The 19,877-nt window shown below is 36.3% G+C and overlaps 2 protein-coding genes across 4 annotated transcripts in view; one reads left to right on the forward strand and one right to left on the reverse strand.

Moving 5' to 3' along the window:
• The window catches only part of LOC121736037, a 97,744-nt gene that overhangs the window by 14,358 nt on the left and 63,509 nt on the right, over nt 1-19,877 (reverse strand). The window lies entirely within an intron of this gene.
• Nucleotides 16,668-18,576, forward strand: LOC121736038 (ommochrome-binding protein-like). The gene is made up of 2 exons (XM_042127081.1): nt 16,668-16,775; nt 17,650-18,576. Exons 1-2 carry the CDS (start codon nt 16,773-16,775, stop codon nt 18,478-18,480), a joined length of 834 nt encoding a protein of 277 aa, XP_041983015.1. The 5' UTR covers nt 16,668-16,772; the 3' UTR covers nt 18,481-18,576.

A 19,877-nucleotide genomic window follows, 5' to 3' on the forward strand; every position in this document is an offset into this window, starting at 1 on the left:
GTGTTTAGACCTTCTTTGGTGTCGAAATGCAAAGACCAGCTTTATCGATAATAATAATCAATTAAAATTTATCTAAGGAGCTAAATAAATATTAGGTGACCTTGGCCAGAAATACAAATCATACATTCCAATCAAAATACCTACCTCAGGTATACAATTAGATCGATAAAATATCTAATATGGTGAGATACAGTGCAATATCTATTAGGTGAACAACGCTAATAGTAGGTAATCATCAATTAATACTTTCCGTTGCGAAACCCGTTCAGGATAGACCTAGATTTCTCCTCCTGCCATCATCAGCACCAACTCAGGGTACGGAGATTACACTGTTCGATAGTTAGGGTACTCAAAATACATCAAAGTATTATTTAATATTATAAAATAAAGGGGCAAACGAGACACCTGATTGAAAGCAACTATAATACATCGACACTCGCAACATCAGAAGAGCTGCGTTGCCGGCCTTTTAAAAGGGGATAATATGCTCTCCTCTTGAAAGCTTCATATTTGCCTAAGTAAGCTTCGCCAATATTTTATTTTGCACTAAACTAAATGAGTTAGTCCTTGCTGTCCAAAATATATTTATAACTGACTTAAATAAGCAATTTTCTGAATATATTTTCTTTTTCAAAACTTTAAAATGGCTGCAGTTTCTGAACCTACCACTAAAATAAAATGTTCTTATTATCTTTAATCAGTTTTATCTAATGTACAAAACCTACTAAGTCTCCATGACGCTCGAGTGACTACAAAAATAGCACCCTCCCCTCCTCTACTATTGAAAGCATTGACCTAAGGGCGCTTTTCCTGTCATGCGTTTGATCATTTAAGCTGTCCTATCCAATCATTTCATTTTCCTGTCATGCAGGCAACACGCTGCCAGGAGCATATTCTCACCCGCATGCGGAAGAGCCGCGTGCGGGTGACAGTCACGCATGATAGGAAAAACGCCCATAGCTTTGCTACATATCTACAAGGACGTTTTGCCCTTGGATAATTTACATTGTCATAGAGACGCCATGTCATGTCATGGGGATGCGAAACAGCTTTCAGTGCTTTCACTAAAACAGCAATCTTTGAGAATTTGGATCTTTGAAAATCATGATACTTGGATGACATTGTTAAAGGAGGTGAATGAAACAGCGCGTTTTATGTGACACTTTTTATGATAGCGGCGCGCGACACGTTTAGTTAGTTTTTATTGCCTAATCTATTATCCTTTTAATATCTTTACATTTCTATAGAAAAACAAAACGAGTATAGTTTTGTAATCAATTAAATTTATGGTTCATAAAATTCTCAAAGATCTCAAATTCTAAATTTAATCAGGGTTTTTACGAAATATTCAAACCGTGATGATCAAAAGGGACGACCTTTGATGGGATTGAGAAATTATATCAGTAGGTCGATGAGATGTAAGGGACGGAATACATACCAAGGTTATTATAAAGTTATTAATAATTTGGCCACATGCTGTTGATGAAAAGGTGACACTAGGTAATATTGAGTTCTAATATTATCTATTTCATACTTAGAAACATAATATAGAGGAAAAGTTTGTTTGTTTACATGAAACAGGCCCTGAAACTACCTACTGGGTCTATTTTCATGAAATTTAGAGGCATAGAGAGGTCTTCTCTATGCCTCTAAATTCAACAGGGAAGAACATTGGATACTTTTCATCAAAAGGAAACGTGGAATTACTGTGGGAATTGGGATACTGCTTTAAGATACATATTTATAACTTTAAACGTCTTTGGAAAGCATTCCTCGACATACTAAGTAATAATGAAAATTAACATTTTAAATTGATTTATTCTCATTTAATATTGTGCATTATAACTTATAATGCAAAACGTCAATAACAGAATTTCCACTACCGTACAGGTCAATCACCTTGACTGATTGAAATGCTGTCTGTCAGCTCATCGATCATCAGCAATTACCATCATCATCATTATCTGCATTGACATCAACCTCTTTAATGACAACTCAGGGCCATTAATTTTTAACTTTGTCAACGTAATTAGCGATGGCGAATTGTCTTCTTCTTTTTATTCGATGGATGATTATTATCGATGACAAATTTACTAAAAGTTACGATTACTGGTCACTTTGGCATTTAATTATACTAACATCCCTACAAAGATAACAAGGACTCCCAAGACGACCTCCCAACTTGGGAATGTCCATATCCGTCTGCCGACGGCGTCTCTAGTTTTCATTTGGACCTCATCATGCTACTTTGATGACATTGCGAGGAGTGAAATAGTTGTCTATCAAATGACATATTATAATAGGATGGCAGCGTGTCTAGTTTTCAAATGGATGCATATGCTAAATCGGAAGAGGATATTTTTTTGAGGAAGAGTATGCGGATGAGGAAGCGGAAGAGGAAGTACGTCCATATAGTACAGCGTCTCAATGTGGGCAATAACGCCCCCTTGTGGGCGCTGAATCTAAAGGGGGGTAGTGTGGGACTCAGAAAAAATGGCGGCGTTTTGTAGAGGCTGGGGGGGCTAATATTACCGACAAATTTGTGGCAAATGCCCTTTACTTTAAATTAGGAAAAGAAAGTAGGTGAACCGTGAAACAATGGGGGCGCTAAAACATATTTTGTTCTCAAAGTGGGCAGTGGAGAAAAAAGGCTGGGGACACCTGATATAGCACTACACTTCGGTCTAATTTCGATTTTCGATAAAATAAATCAAATTATTAGATTATTCGCAATGCGTGCGTAGCTGCGTACACGCGTAAACAAAACAACGCTTGCTAATAGGTATGTCAAATTAAAACAAACAAGCAAGGAAAGGTGGCGAAAGGGGAGGTCTCGCTCGCCCGTTCGGTCCGGCATCGCGCTCTGGCGTGTGCGTTGTTATGAGGATGCGGTAACGGTTGAGGAACCCAAAATATTGCGGAACTTCCTCATTATGAGGAAGAGGAAGAGGAATCCTCAGCAACCCTACAATATAACAAAATAGTGGCGCGTCGACTTGGCATTCCCAGGATCACATACATACGCAGCGTTCTGATTTTGGCGCGTGTCCAAATCGCCTTATACTCGTAAGTTCGTAACCGGCTCAACCGCCAAGTTGAAAGTTACACAATTATGCTGTCCTGGTAATGTCAATTGAGTCACCGTGACGTCACGAGAGAAATGTATCCTGGTCATCTCCGGTATTGAGACATCTAGTTCATCATCACTATCACCAAGCATTCCCGATGGAATTATTTTCTCTCAAATATAAACTTTAATATAGGAAAAAAGGCAGGGAAAAATCACAGTGTTCGATTCTTAGGTCTCTTTGAGTGTAGCCGGGAGTGCTGTGTACTGCACACACACTTGGGTACTATAAATTACTCGTACCTGACTTGGTTTCAACGTAACCGTCGCCTGAACCGGTGTGGTAGCCATTACTATTAAGTTTTTCAATTCGGCCTTTTCTATTACCTCTAGTTCTATGGGTGTTTGTTTTGTATCGTTAGGAGCAATCATAATGTCAGCTCCGCCCATTGATTCGTTTCCAGTTAGCCCGCCAGGTGAAACTTGATTACCCGACTTACAACTAAAAGGAGGGTAATGATTACTTTGGAAATTATTAATCTTTATTATAGAGTATAGACTGACAGTGGTGTGTGGATGATATTGTCATAGTGCATACGACACAGCTATCACTTCAAATATCTTGGAATTGAGGCTGGGAAGTAGGATGTCACTGGCAGAAGCTGTTCACAGAATACATAAAACTCATTCAAGTGCATTTTTTCTATCAATGTGTTTATGATTACCACAAAAGTTAAGTACCTAGGTGGGTTTAAAAAAGTTACACACCAAATGGCCTTTATAGCAAATAATAATAATAGTACATAAGTATTGCATTGAGGCAACGGCGTACAGCCTCAATGCCAAAGCACTTGCTAGATTTTGTTAATAAAGTATAAAAGGGGAAGAAGGAGTTTGCCGCGGAATTTTAAAATTCAAATAAAAATAGAATGAGAAGCGGGAGAGAATTTTCCGAGCTCCGCGCGCTAACTTGTTTTCGCATATTTTATATTTAATTTCATTAGTTTCATATTTACAATTTTGTTTTATTGTCATAATTTAGTGTTTTAATGTGTTTCTTTCAATATATAATAATTAACTTTTACGCGAGTGTGTTTCTTATGACAAAAAGTCCCGCCACCCGTGTACAGACACCAGCACTAAATTTTCATTTACAATAAATGGCGTCCCAACTTTAGGCCCGAATCCTAGCCGAAGTTTTGTATATAATTGTAAATATGCCGAAAACACGTGCAAGAAAATCGCTCGATTCCTCGATGGGTGATTCTCATATCACCATGTCTAGCGAAAATTTTGCCGCGCTCCTAGAAACAATTCAAAAATCCAGCTCGGAAATGTGTGAACGTGTCTTGGAGCGATTCGCTTCTTCATCTCCTCGAGCTGCTCGTTCACCGACGCCAACGTCGAGCGCAGCTGAGTCGACACGAAACTTTCTACAATGCACAGCAAGGTTCTCCGGTACTGAAAATGTAGAAACTTTCATTGATACACTCGAAGCCTATAAGGAATGTACTAGCATGACTGACTCGATTGCTATTAAAGGTATGTCAATGCTCTTTACTAACGAAGCGGCGACTTGGTGGCAGAGCATTCGTGCCGAAGTCACTTCATGGAGACAAGTCGTCGAGTACTTACGAGATGCCTATGGAGACCGTCGCCCCGAGTATAAAATATACCGGGAGCTCTTTAGTAATGAACAAAGTGACAAGGAGCGTACGGATATATTTGTATCTAAATGTAGAGCGCTTTTATCTAGATTACCGCCAAATGATCTGACGCTCAAAGTCCAAATTGATATGGTTTACGGACTCCTAAATCATAAAATAAGAAAGCGATTACGCCGGGAAGACATATCAAGCTTCACAGATTTGCTTCACAAATCTCGCTTAGTAGAGGATTCATTGAAAGAGTTTACAAAACAATCTAAAAAGTTTTCATACATAAATACAAACGAGCAACAAAATGTTCCACATTTGAATATGCCGCGCTTGCAAAGTGCAGGCGCAGGTGGTCGTCATGGAGACGGTGGCGAGAGTCGCGCCACCTCGCCGGGGCCTCTTCACGCCGTTCGCGCGCAAAGTCCCGTCGTTCCCGCCTTCACGCAGCCTAAGGAGCAGCGCACACCACCAGCGAAACAGTTTCGACCTTTTTGTGTGTATTGCAAAAACTACGGACACCAACGTGATCAGTGCCGTAAGTTAGTGAATAAAGGTGAGTGCACAGACATTCCAACTAAGCCTGTTTCGTGTTACCAATGTGGTACGGTGAATACTTCACGAGCAAATTGCGATAAATGCAACAATAGTGAACAAACTTTTTATAGTTTAAATACCGAAAACGGTATAAATAGTGTAAATAGAGTCAATGATTCTGATTTAAAAACTGTAAATAGTAATTTTAAGAATTGTAAAATTTGTAAATATTGTAGTCTATGTAAATCTAACTCGGCACATAATTGTAAAATTTCTATAGTGTGCGAGTGCCCTACAAATAGATTGTACAGTCGACGACATAAAATTTTAGACTCAATGTACAGTCGACAGCCTAGTGGCGATAACAATTCTTTGAATGTCGAACATACTTTTGTTTCGAATAATGTTAATTCAAAAGATAACTCTAATATCAATGTTTTAGAGAATAAGGATGTTTTTTGTACTGCAAAAACAAAGTGTACGGAGCAAGCGTATGCCAGAGTCGATTTTGACCAAAATATTTTGCGACCGATTTTTAATATCGAGATTATTGGTTCGCGGGGAACCGCGCTGGTCGACACCGGTGCAAAGCATTGTATTGCAGGACATACTTTACATCTCCTTCTTCGTCGCAAGGGTCATCCTTTTTATTCGACGCGTAAAACTATAAAATTGGCCGATGGAATAGTTCGAGAATTAGACGTAATTTGTACTGAATTAGACGTACGATTACAGAATAAAATAATCCGCACTTCCTTTCTTGTATTACCAGAAGCGCGTAATAATGAAACTTTGCTCGGTATGGATTTTTTATTTAATAGCGGTGTCGCTTTGGATTTCCATCGCAAATGCTGGTATTTTTCTAATAACAGCTCCATCCAGTTTCCTATGGCTTTTGAGCCCATGTCGTCAGAAGCAGTCAAATGTTCATATACTGACGCTTTTCGGAGGGATGAGGAAACCAAATTTGATCCACCTCACCGAGATTTGCTGAAGCAGTCTTTGATAGGTAATGCTGATAATTTTCAGCCAGGGGGAGAGCCAACACCATTATATAGCAAATAATAATAATAGTACATAAGTATTGCATTGAGGCAACGGCGTACAGCCTCAATGCCAAAGCACTTGCTAGATTTTGTTAATAAAGTATAAAAGGGGAAGAAGGAGTTTGCCGCGGAATTTTAAAATTCAAATAAAAATAGAATGAGAAGCGGGAGAGAATTTTCCGAGCTCCGCGCGCTAACTTGTTTTCGCATATTTTATATTTAATTTCATTAGTTTCATATTTACAATTTTGTTTTATTGTCATAATTTAGTGTTTTAATGTGTTTCTTTCAATATATAATAATTAACTTTTACGCGAGTGTGTTTCTTATGACAAAAAGTCCCGCCACCCGTGTACAGACACCAGCACTAAATTTTCATTTACAATACCTTCTAAAATGATAGTTACGATAGGTAGTTTTGTTCATGTTTATTTTCATTTTGGTCACAACAAAAACGGCATTACGTGTCTTTAGGTCCTCTCGGGATTAAACTTAATTGCTTCTTCTTGACAATATTTTAAAAACATCGTTAATCACGGAGGCACATCTATCAATTAAATCTCTGGATGCATAAGTTATTTTTACGATGTTTTTCTAAAATAAGCCACTAGAACATTAAACATAGGTTGTCAGAACCGTTGATAACGAATCGTGATTGGAAAAAATAAGCAAAAACATTTTGCGAATATAAACATGCCTACATAGGCCTCATTTGGCCTGGCGTTCATTGAGAGAGGCCTATGTCCAGCAGTGGACGACTATAGGTTGATATGATGATGATGATGACACATACTTACAAGATATTTAATGATATTTAACGCACACAGTTAAATTTATGAAGTAGATTGAAAAATTATTTTTTATGAGAAAGACCCAACTATAATTAGTATTATTTTAAAAACAATAATTATTTTCTAATCACTACATTAGTTAATATTATTTACCTCAAGCGAGCATCAAAACAATAATTGTTGATAACTTCTAACCTGTAGATTAATAAAATATCTTATCAGGAAATACCAGTGATGATAAACTTATAGATTCGTCAATTGCATAACTATTACTGATCTACCTAATATGCTCTACAATTTTGACTGCGTTATTTTTTGTAAGAACAGCGGTTCTTTTCTCTGATCAGTTGGTGACCATCTTTTTTATTACCTAAATCCATGAGATCAGAAATTGGTTTACCTACTGTAGCAGATAATTTATTTTCAAATCATATTCATTTTCTATTCTTGATTAAGAAATAATCAAAAATTTCACCAATCTTAGTAGTTCATTTCATTCATTCTTATTTCAAGAATCTCATATGAGATAGCATTGTATAATATAAATAATATTAAATACGTTACTTATTATATTAAAGATAATAATCCACCAATTACGTTGAACCCTGACTGGTGCTACTAACTAGACTGGTACTACCATTTCTTAGCCTAGTGTTTTGATATATTTTTTTAAAGTTATTTTAGTTTTTAAGTTTAAGCCATTTTCACCTTTCCTGTTTTCTTTGCTTTTTTTCATTCCTCCAAATCGATGCATCTATATTTGCAATATCGTTGGTATCACCATTGGTTGGTATTTTTTGTTTGACTCGCGGAATAAAATATATCGGAGGTCGGAGTTTGGCTTACAACTGGCTAGATTCTGGATCCGAACTGACCATGGTAAGCTAAATGTATTTGACTATTTAATTAATATTGTATTTCTATCTTGGATGTATCATAATAATATTAAGAGCTTTATAAAGTCCAAATGTTGCTAGAGTGTTAAGGGTTTACAAATTCTCTTGCAACTTTTAAGTTCCCAAACAAAACAGTGGTTCCATTTTCACATTTATTTATTTTGTCTAGCTTTTAAATTTTTCTCTCAAGTTAATGGTTATTGATAGCTGATAATATTGTTAGCTCTAATTATATCAATCTCTAGACAATAACTATTTAGTTACATGTCTGATATTGCTTTCATTGTAATCATACATGGCCTTGAAAATAATAACTGCACTTTATAAAACACGTTTTTGAGACGAGTATGGTGGATCATGGGGTCAGTAACACTAATCATATACTATCTATTGAACACAATGTTACAAAATGTTTATTGTTTTAGTTTTGAGTCTGTTTCAAATTGTTTTTCCAGCAAGAATGCATCATGGCATTCTTGCTGGAAAGTAAAAAATCTTGTAAATGTGGCATTTTCGCCAACACCTTTAACGTTTATTTAAATAAAATTGTGAATAATTTATTTATTCATTATTTATTTAACATCTACCTCTTTCAAAAGGCATGCTATTAAATCACAAAAGTTTTAGATAAAGAACGTTAGTATTAAAATATCCTATTTATTTACAGAGGAAACTACTGATCTTAGTAGCCATTTTGGCTGTTACATCTGCAGCGCGCAGGAAGTGTCGCGGACCCGTCATCGACAACTTCAAACAGGACGTCGAGGTATTGTACAAGGTTGGGGACAATGTGGACAGCCCCTACCAACTGGCCATCGACTACGCGACCGACACCATCTTTTTCAGTCTCAGCGTCAACTCCACCGATGTCTCATTCCAGTCCGCCAAACTGAACCTCAAGACTAAAGAGTTTGAGAAGATTGCTGATACCGGATTCGCTAATGCCGTCGATCCTAAAAACAACATCGTCTACATCGGAGGTACCGACGGGATCGCCAAATACAACTACGAAAGTAAGGAACTTGAGCCCATAGAGGGAACTGATGATCTCAACATCTGGCAGCTGTTTTTCAAAGACGATTTGTACTACACAATCCATCCTGAGGAACAAGCTTTTATCCTCAAAGACGGCAAGTCCAGCCTCGTTCCCGAGCTAGAGAATACCAAGGTCAACCTCCTCGCTATAGACAACGACAACAATATCTACTTTCACAACTCCTCCGGTGTCTACTTGCACGAGAAGTCCAATCGCGAGGTTTCCTATATTGGTAACTACACTCTTAACGCCTTCACTGCTGATAAAGACGGTCACATTTACTTCTCGACCCTCGAAGGTTTATACCGTATCAAGGATTTGAAGACTGCTGAGCTCCTCACTACCTTCGAGTATATCTACGGCATGGCGATCGAAGCTGACGGCAACATCATCTACTCTTCCGACATCGAGATGGTCAGACTGAAGCCAACAGACATCCGCTGCCCTAGCAGCAAAAAATCTAACTGAACCCTAAAAGTTTCGAACCAATAAACTGTACAACAGTTGCATATTTTAAATCGAACCTTACATCTAATATAACGGTCTATACATAGACAGTTATGAAAACAAAGAGATAATACTTCAGGTATGTAATATGTATGTATCCCTTGTATCATTTTTACTGTAAAATTACCAGCACTGAAAGGGTTTTCTTTGATTTTTATGTTTATATGAAAAACGCTTTAACATCATGAATATGCCCATAAAAAATATGGTCTTTCAGCGCTACTACATTTACAATAAACTTTATACAAGGGACACATATCACACACTGTATAATTTGTTAATTAATTTCGTGATTACCTACTCTAGAATATTATCACTTTATTTTAATCATTACCTTCCCTCTTTTTGAAAATTAAAAAACATTCTTCACCGATCTTTAACAAGTGTCTGACAACACGTTCGAAGTATGAAATCACTGTAAAATCTCAAAGCGGAACGCATTGTGCCGTCAATCAAGCAATTACTCGGTAAAAGTTATTATTTGCTATTCTCCAACTAATGATAGTAACAAGTGAAACTTAAACCGATATAAACGAGTATGAGCTATAATTTCTATCGTCACAGTATCGGCGCAAAGTGGTTGAGTTCCATCCACATAGTACGTCACACAAAATTGAGATTTTTTAGTGCCTCTTATGTCATGTTTTTTTTTTATATTTTCAACATGCATCATTGGAGCATTCCGTATGCCCTCCCCCTCCGCCTCCCCCTTGAGCTTTGACATAATAATTATGTGGTTGGACCCTTAGAAGTGATCACAACTTTGATTTTGCTTACTTGCTTAATACACGCTTGTTGTCTTTTCTGATCCTACCTTACCTCGGGTAGATTAATTATTATCATTTGTCAGCTAAAGACAATCAACTTCTTTATCTGCCATGTTACAATACTGACTACAGAAACAGATACAAGAACTAAAAACATTTCTAATCACTACATTAGTTGTAAAATAATTTACCTCATGCGAGCATCAAAACCATAATTTTTGATAACTTCTAACCTGTAGATTAATAAAAAACTTATCAGAAAATACCAACGATATTAAAATAATAGATTCGTCAATTACATAACTATGACTGATCTACCACATGCTCTACAATTTTGACTGCTTTATTTTTTGTAAGAACAGCGTTTCTTTTCTCTGATCAATAATTGGTGTCCATCTTTTTTATTTTCTGAATCCACCAGATCAAGAAGTGGTTTAGCTACTGTAGCAGACAATTTATTTTCAAATTATAATATTCTTATTCTATTCTTGATTATTTCTCTTAATAATATTCTGCTAGCCTCAGAATAAAAAATTGCACAAGTCTGAGTAGTTGCGAATCTCTTGTTAAATTATCATGATTTTTCTTTCAAAAATATGAGAAAGCATTGTATCATTTAAATATAATATTAAAGTTAATAATCCACGAATACGTTGAACCCTTACTGGTGCTACTATAACTAGACTGGTAAATGGTAATACTACCGTACCTTAGCCTAGTTTTTTTTGATACCATTTTCACCTAAATCGACGCATCTATATTTGCAATATCGTTGGTATTTTTTGTTTGAATCGCGGAATAAAATATAATTGTTAGTCGGAGTTTGCCTTACAACTGGCTAGATTCTGGAACCGGACTGACCATGGTAAGCTATATTTGTCTATTAAATTAATATTGTATTTATATTAGATGTATTAAGAGGTTTAATTAAGTCCAAATGTTGCTAGAGTGTTAAGGGTTTTCAAATTCGCTAACAACTTTTAAGTTCCGAAATAAAACAGTGGTTCCATTTTCAAATTTATTTATTTTGTCTAGCTTTTGAATTTTTCTCTCAAGTTCATGGTTATTGAGATAGCTTTTTTATTTTCAATCTCTAGACAATACATAATTATTAAGTTACATGTCTGATATTATAATATAATATAATAATAATAATATAATATCAATGGACGCTTCACACCACGTCAGTCTGGCTCCGTGCTAAGTACCTAAAGGACTTGTGTTACAGGTACCAGACAACGGAAATGTATTTAATACTTTTTATACTATACATATATTTAAGATTTTTATTATATCATACACATATTTAATACACATCCAGACCCGGGAACTTTGAAAACTCTTTGTTCCGTCGGCGGGATTCGAACCCGCGACCTCCGGCTTGAGCTACCGACGCGCTCACCACTGAGCCACAGAGGTCGTCAAATATTGTTTTCATTGTAATCATGTACATGGACTTGAAAATAATAACACATTATAAAACACGTTTTTGAGACGTGTCTCGTGTGGACCATGGGGTCAGTAACAATAATCATATACTATCTATTGAATACAATGTTACAAAATGTTTATTGAGTTTTAATAATCAGTTCTTCATGAATGATGAGTTCTGAACCTTATAAAAAATTGTTGTTTTATATGAAGTTTTGTGGCTTTTTTAGAAGCCTCATGGCATTCATGCTGGATAGTAAAAAAATCTTGTAAAAGTGCCATTTTTGCCAACACATTTAACGTTTATTTAAATAAAATTGTGAATAATTTATTTATTCATTATTTATTTAACATCTACCTCTTTCAAGAGGCATGCTATTAAATGTTTTAGATAAAGAACATTAGTATTAAAATATCCTATTTATTTACAGAGGATACTACTGATCTTAGTAGCCACTTTGGCTGTTACATCTGCTGGCCGCAAGAAGTGTCGCGGACCCGTCATCGACAACTTCAAACAGGACGTCGAGGTGTTGTACAAGGTTGGGGACAATGTGGACAGCCCCTACCAACTGGCCATCGACTACGCGACCGACACCATCTTCTTCAGTCTCAGCGTCAACTCCACCGACGAAGTCTCATTCCAAACCGCCAAACTGAACCTTAAGACTAAGGAGTTTGAGAAAATCGCTGATACGGGATTCGCTAACGCCGTCGATCCTAAAAACAACATCGTCTACATCGGAGGCACCGACGGGATCGCCAAATACAACTATGAAAGTAACCAGTTGGAGCCCATAGAGGGAACTGATGAGCTCAACATCTGGCAGCTGTTTTTCAAAGATGACTTGTACTACACCATTTTTCCTGCAATGCAAGCGTTTACCCTTAAAGACGGCAAGTCCAGCCGCGTTCCCGAGCTAGAGAACACCAAGGTCATCCTTCTCGCTATAGACAACGACAACAATATCTACTTCCACAACTCCTCCGGTGTCTACTTGCACGAAAAGTTCAATGGTGAGGTTTCCTATATCGGTAACTACACACTAAACGCCTTCACTGCTGACAAAAAAGGTTACATATACTTCTCGACCCTCGAAGGTTTATACCGTATCAAGGATTTGAAGACGGTGGAGCTCCTCACTACCTTCGAGTATATCTACGGCATGGCGATCGAGGCTGATGGAAGCATAATTTACTCCTCCAACGTCGAGATGGTCAGACTGAAGCCAACAGACATCCGCTGCCCTAGCAGGAAAAAATCTAACTGAACCCCAAACGTTTCGAACCAAGGGTTGGAACTTGGACCTCATCTGGCAGCATGAAATCGCCTTTTCCCGTCGCCCTTTCTCTTTCTGTCGCTTAGAACAGCTGCCATTTGCTAGACCGAAACAGAAAGCATAATGCGATAGCACGCGGCGGAATCCTCGAGGCGATCGGCATCACGGACAAAATGCAATGGTCGGCAGGGAGACTCCGGAACGCTGAAGCGCGCGATAGCATGCTAACGCATCCTTTCACTGCCGATCGCTTGCTATCGCGATCCCCTTTTTTGTCTGCGCAATGCGACAGCGCGCGTTCTCATGCAGCAGCACACTGCAGCACGTGGTAGCACAGGCGGAACAAATGCGACTCCGTGCTGCCAGATGAGGTCCAACCCTAAACCATACAACAGTTCCATATTTTTAATTGAACCTTACATCTAATATTATAACGGTGTATACCTCGGCAGGAAAACAAAGAGATAACAATTCAGGTATGTAATATGTATGTATCCCTTGCATAATGTTTACTGTGAAAATTACCGGCACTGAAAGGGTTACCTTTGATTTTTATGTTTATATGAAAAACGCTTTAACATCATGAATATGCCCATAAAAAATAAAGTCTTTCAGCGCTACTACTTTCACAATAAACTTTATACAAGGGACACACATCACATTGCATATATAATACTCTAGCACCTAATTATCACTTTACTTTAACCATTAACTTCCCCTCTTTTTTCGAGATTAAAAAAATTCTTCACCGATCTTTAACAAACGTCTGACAACACGTTCGAAGTATGAAATCACTGTAAAATCTCGAAGCAGAACGCATTGTGCCGTCAATCAAGCAATTACTCGGTAAAAGTTATTATTTGCTATTTTCCAACTAATGATAGTAACAAGTGAAACTTAAACCGATGCGAGCATGAGCTATTTGTATCGTCACAATATCGGCGCAAAGTGGTTAAGGGCCGTCCACATCCAGTACGTCACACAAAGGGCTAAAAAAAAATGCCGTCTTCATACCCATACGGATGCCCGAATCGGCAATTTGTATGGGTATGAAGACGGATTTTTTTGAGTTCCCAGCATTGTTCTCATAGAAAAAGTTGTTCATTTTGAAGGGCTCATCTGACGGTTTCAAGGATAACGGTGTTTACACTAACATCTTGTATTTGGATAGAGTACACGTCTTATACAATCAAAAAATGTTATAATATAATATGGTATCCTAAAGTGTGTGTTTATATAAGTGTCCTTTATCCAAATATTCCACTATTATCGTGCTCGGAAATTTTGAAAAAAAAATCAAAATGGCCGGCGGCTAGATATGCCAGGCTCCATACAAAAATGTTCGAAACCCTTTAAATTTTTGTTGTAACAATTTAAATTTTTGTTGTTGTTTTTTTTGTAATAACACAATGTGTTATTTGTTAAAAGTTATAATAATAAGATATTATATTATTATAACTTTTAACAAATAACACAATGTGTTATTTGTTAAAAGTTATAATAATATCTTAATATAGTGGAAAAAGTGCAAGAAAAGTGTGTTTTATTAGTGTACAACATGAATTTCCACCAAGAACCGACAGTACAATCAATTACATACTTTAAATTTTTAGTAGGGGCACTAAAAATTTAAAGTATGTAATTGATTGTACTGTGTGTCACGCTTTTTTAAATATTTTCAACATGCATCATTGTAACATACCGTATCCCCCTCCTTGAGCTATGACATAATAATAAGTGGTTGGACCCTTAGAAGTGATCACAACTATGACTGATAGGGTAGATTAATTATCATTTGTCAGCCAACTTCTTCATCTGCCATGTTTAATTTTATTGGTCAATTGGTAAGAATAGTACTTTCGCATTATGTACCATCGAAGAAATAGATTTATGGGCAGCTGATGGTGAACCTACGTCATTCGGTCGTGTTGTGTTGAACCCAGCCGACCAATTGCGAGTCACATTGAGTTGATACAATAAAAATACGACCAATTTCTTTAATAGTATTGTATATTATAGTTTTTGTTTAAGATTGTAGAATCCAATAATATTGTATGTAGTTTAGATACAGATAAATGTGTCTCGACAAATGAGCAATAAATAATAATTCTAGTTATAAATTATCTTAATGTTTTAAATGACCTAATCTCCTTCATATAAACAAGATAATGCGTGTATTATTTATAGCATCATAATATTAAATTTCTTAGAAAGGACTTGAACAAAAGTTGTAGCATTTTGACCTCGTATTGGATATTATAAAGTTTAAATGTAACAAAATTCTTTATTGATTTTTCCCACAATACAAAACAAGATGTACAATTATTTTGATGTACCAAGTTACAAAATATTATAGCAGGAGACTGGTGCCCTTACTAGGTTGCCCTGTGTCAAGGGGTCACCAGGCCCAAAAATTAACTAGTGTTAATTTTCTATGAATTATTACAAACAATATAAAGATTGAACTGTGTTGGTCCTACAACAGGTCCTTGTGTGACGCAATTGTTTATAAGATAATAATCAATATTTTTTTACCATTTGACTTTTGTAAATCTAATCACTAATGTAGTATCGATAGATTTGATCGAGAAAGATTTCTAAGAGTTTTATCTCAGAATATTTAGTTTTTAAGAAACTAATTTATACTAATATGAACTATAGTTTCCTTTTTGCTATAAATCGAAACAATGGCAAACAAGATACTTCATCATCTGCCTATAATTTTTTTTCAAGTAATTTGTCCGGTCCTAAAGCTTCCATTTATGCAAAGAAACGAAAATTTTGAAATTGTCCCAGGGTACCCACTTCATCCACTATGTCTTAACTTAAATGTCCCCATTCGCCGATACGTGTTGGGATGTTAACTTACGAGCTATAAGGAAAATTATTTATTTACTTGTTTCTTCATACTAGTAATGTCACGTTACTATGATCTTTTCTTTTAGCGCCGACGGAAAAGGAGAGTTGTTTTAAGTTTGATTTGTCTGTCTATGTGTTTGTCTGGCATGGTGTTAAACGGGTGGACGAATTTAGATCTCCTTTTTTAGGGTTCCGTACCCAAAGGGTAAAAACGGGACCCTATTACTGAGACTTCGATGTCTGTCCGTCCGTCCGTCCGTCTGTGTGTCTCCAGGCTGTATCTCAAGAACCGCTATAGCTAGACTTCTGAAATTTTCACATTTTTCTGTTGCCGCTATAACAACAAATACTAAAAACAAAATAAAATTAATATTAAAGTACCCGTACAACAAACATGATTTTTTGGGCCTTTTTTGCTCGTAATTAATAATGGTAACAGGTAGGCACTTCAAAATATACTCACAGATTTTTTAATTATATGTGTACTTTAATAATTAATAATAAAATAAAAAATTATGTGGTCTCCCATACAAACAACACAATTTTTTGCCAACATTTGTTCAATAATGGTACGGAACCCTTTGTGCGCGAGTCCGACTCGCACTTGTTTTTGTTTAATACCTGACTTGATCAAGACCCAAAAAACCAGTACCAAACACTCGGTATCAGTTTTTTTTATTTATGTTTATTTGTTTTGCTTTTTTTTATCAAAACTTGAAACGTTATTATTTTGTGGGTTTTTCTTAGAAATCATTTAGTCAACACATTTATTGATATAGCACACAATCAAGTTGTTTATGTGTTTGTGAGTATCGATAAGACCGGGTCTGGCCCAGATGTTATTATGAACTTTATATCCGCAGTGCATAGTGTCAGCCGGAGGAGGATAACGTCTTCGTAATGGTACATTACATTCATTTTATAATTTGCATCAAAAATTTTATTTACTCTTTTAGTTTTTTTTAATATGCGCATGAGCGAAGCCAAACGAGCGTAATTTGTGAGTTGCAGAATTTCGGCTGGCAGAAATTCTGCTGCATTCAGTTTCATACAAAAGTCCTGTTTGATTCACGAGCATAATTTATGAGTCATAATTTATATGAAAAGAATATATTATTAAAGCGACCGAAATGCTGCGACTCACAATTCACATAATATTAAGCTCGTTTGGCTTCACCCTTATTGAATGAAACAGATGAATAATATGTTCAAAAACATGCTATATTTTCGTTTTTTTTATATTATATAATTATTGCTCGTTTCTATCTTTATTACGTCGTAATTTATATTGTTTTGTTAAGTTTAGCAAGATTTAATTTAACTGCACTTAAACTCTGTTGCGTAGTAAACTTTAACAGCGGATGAACGTATGTTAATCAGACTGATAAACAAAAATACCTATTTATATTAATAAGGGCCTGTTTCACCACTTTCTGATAAAGTGCCGAATAGGCTATTCACAGCTTTTTTGACAGCTTCTCCATACTTCATCTGTCAAGTTAAGTGGTGGATAGCCTTATCAGGAAGTGGTGAAACACGCCCTAAAAGACTAATATTATAAATACGAAGATAGTATGAGTCCCGGGAATGGACATAGCATACTTTTTAACCTTGTATTGTATGATTCACTCGCTATTAAAAACGAATTTTGGCGCAATGGAGTTGCAGGCGTCATCTAGTTTAATTTTTTATTGCGCAAAGCAAAGTCACCTAACTGAAAGTTGAATATTAAATTTTAAATTTATTGAGGTAATAAGAATCTCATTTTCTTTTTCAGATCAAGCTACTGCTCCTCGCAGCTGTATTTGCTGCGGCCCAGGGCCGAGTCGTTGAGAACTGCGATGGTGTGATAGTGCACAATATAAAACACGACCAGGAAGTGCTCCACAAGTTCGACAGCCCCTACCAGCTGGCTATAGACTACGACACCAACACTCTCTTCTTCAGCTACAGCACAAATTCTGACGACGAAGTCTTCAAATCCGCTTACATCAACCTAAAAACGAACGAAGTGGGTATCATTCCTGGAATCGCTGGAGGTTTCGCCAACGCTGTTGATTCTCAAAAGCATAAAGTATATTTAGGAGGTAGAGACGGAGTGTATAATTTCAATTTTGACTCCAAAAAAGCTGAGCATATTGATGGAGCGAATCACAATATATGGCAACTTTTCTACAAGGACGATCTCTACTACACCAGTTATCCCGATGAAGTAGCTTATGTGTACAAGAATGGAGTATCTCAGCGTGTACCAGAGCTAACTGATACACAAGCTATGCTGATAGCTATTGATAACGATAAGAACATCTACTTCTCGAATTCCTCAGGACTATTCTTGCACAAGAAATCTAAACAATATACCGTGAACGTAGGTGATTACAACCTAAATAGTTTTACAGCCGACAGCAACGGTAACCTATACTTCTCGACAGCAGAAGGTATCTACAATATCAAAGATGATAAGAAGGTTGAGAAATTAACGAGCATCGATAATATTTATGGGGTTGCAGTCGAAGCAGATGGAAATATAATATACGCGTCACAGAGTGCGCTAATCAGGCTTAAACCGACTAAACAATATTGCTTCAAAGATGAAAAGATTTTGTAAGATGGTAAAAATAATGAAGAGTCCAAATTAGATGTTTCCAAAAATTAAAAACATTTAATGTTCGCTTACATTTTATATTGACACTTAATGTAAATAAATAAAATAATAAATTAAAGCTTGTATTACTAAGGTACTCGTAAGTATCCAACTAAACATAATATTTTAACACTAGATGACGTTGGCAAGTCTGTTGCGCCAAAACTCATTTATCGCGCGGGAACCGTGCATTTTTCCAGGATAAAAAAGTATTCTATGTCCTTTCCCGGGACTCACAGTCTGCGTACCAAATTCCAACAAAAAATCGGTTTAGCGGTTTGGGCATGAAGAGATAACAGACACTTTCGTTTGCATTTATATTTTTTTAGAAGTTTTCGAATGCGAGTCAAATTGGAACTGTGAATCACCACACTGATCCGCCTTCTGATCTGACATCAAAAATGTTTACCGAGAATCATAATCATGATATTACCTTTTTCGTGTGTTTCATCACCTGGTGGCTGGTATTATAACACCAAGGTTGTGTAACACCATGTTTTACCGGAACTATTTACTGGACAAGTGGGCCAATGTTTTAGTGTCTTAATTTAATTGTTCTTATGTTTCTTGTTCTTTTTGGGGTTCCGTACCCAACCGTCTGTGTGTCTCCAGGCTGTGTCTCAAGAACCGCTTTAGCTAGACTTCTAAAAATTTCAGATTGTGTATTTCTGTTAAACTAGAGATCGCCCAATGGTCGAAATTCGACCTTACTTGCAACGGCATTTGGAAATTTTTTTAATGAAAAAATGAAGAAATAATCGAAAGACACTTTCGGAACTAATATTATACATAATATTTTTGGTCTACCTTTCTACATGTTATATGCTCTGTTAACATAGCAGTAATTATAAAACTATCTTTAATCTTTGAGCGTTTTGGTTGCAACTTCCTATCATTGTGGTTAAACTATGTATGTATTTGAAATCTAAGGTGACATATTTTAATATTAAGTACCGTATACAGGTGAAGAAAACTAAGAGTTAACACTTTAGGGTTTGTATCTGTTTCTTATACATATATTTACTGTAAAAGTAGCAGCGCTAAAAGAGAGTTTTGACTTCAATGTTTCTATGAGAAATACCCCAACGTTATGAAAATTCTTATCAATACTAATATTATGAAGCGGAAAGTTTATAGACCATTTATCGAGGAAGGCTTTTGGCTAAAAATTATCATTCTAAGACCAATAGAAGCGAGGAAACAGAGGAAAATGTAGAAAAAACTGGGAAAATTATTTGTAGCCGCTTATCTCTCGAATTATTGAATGAATTTCTAATTTATTTGGCACAGGTGTAGACAACAAGTGAAGGGACATAGGCTTTTTTTGGGGAAAATGTGTAAATTTTGACGTGGGAGAGCCA

The sequence above is a fragment of the Aricia agestis genome, chromosome 18 (assembly GCF_905147365.1).
Source record: "Aricia agestis chromosome 18, ilAriAges1.1, whole genome shotgun sequence".
Lineage (NCBI taxonomy): Eukaryota > Metazoa > Arthropoda > Insecta > Lepidoptera > Lycaenidae > Aricia > Aricia agestis.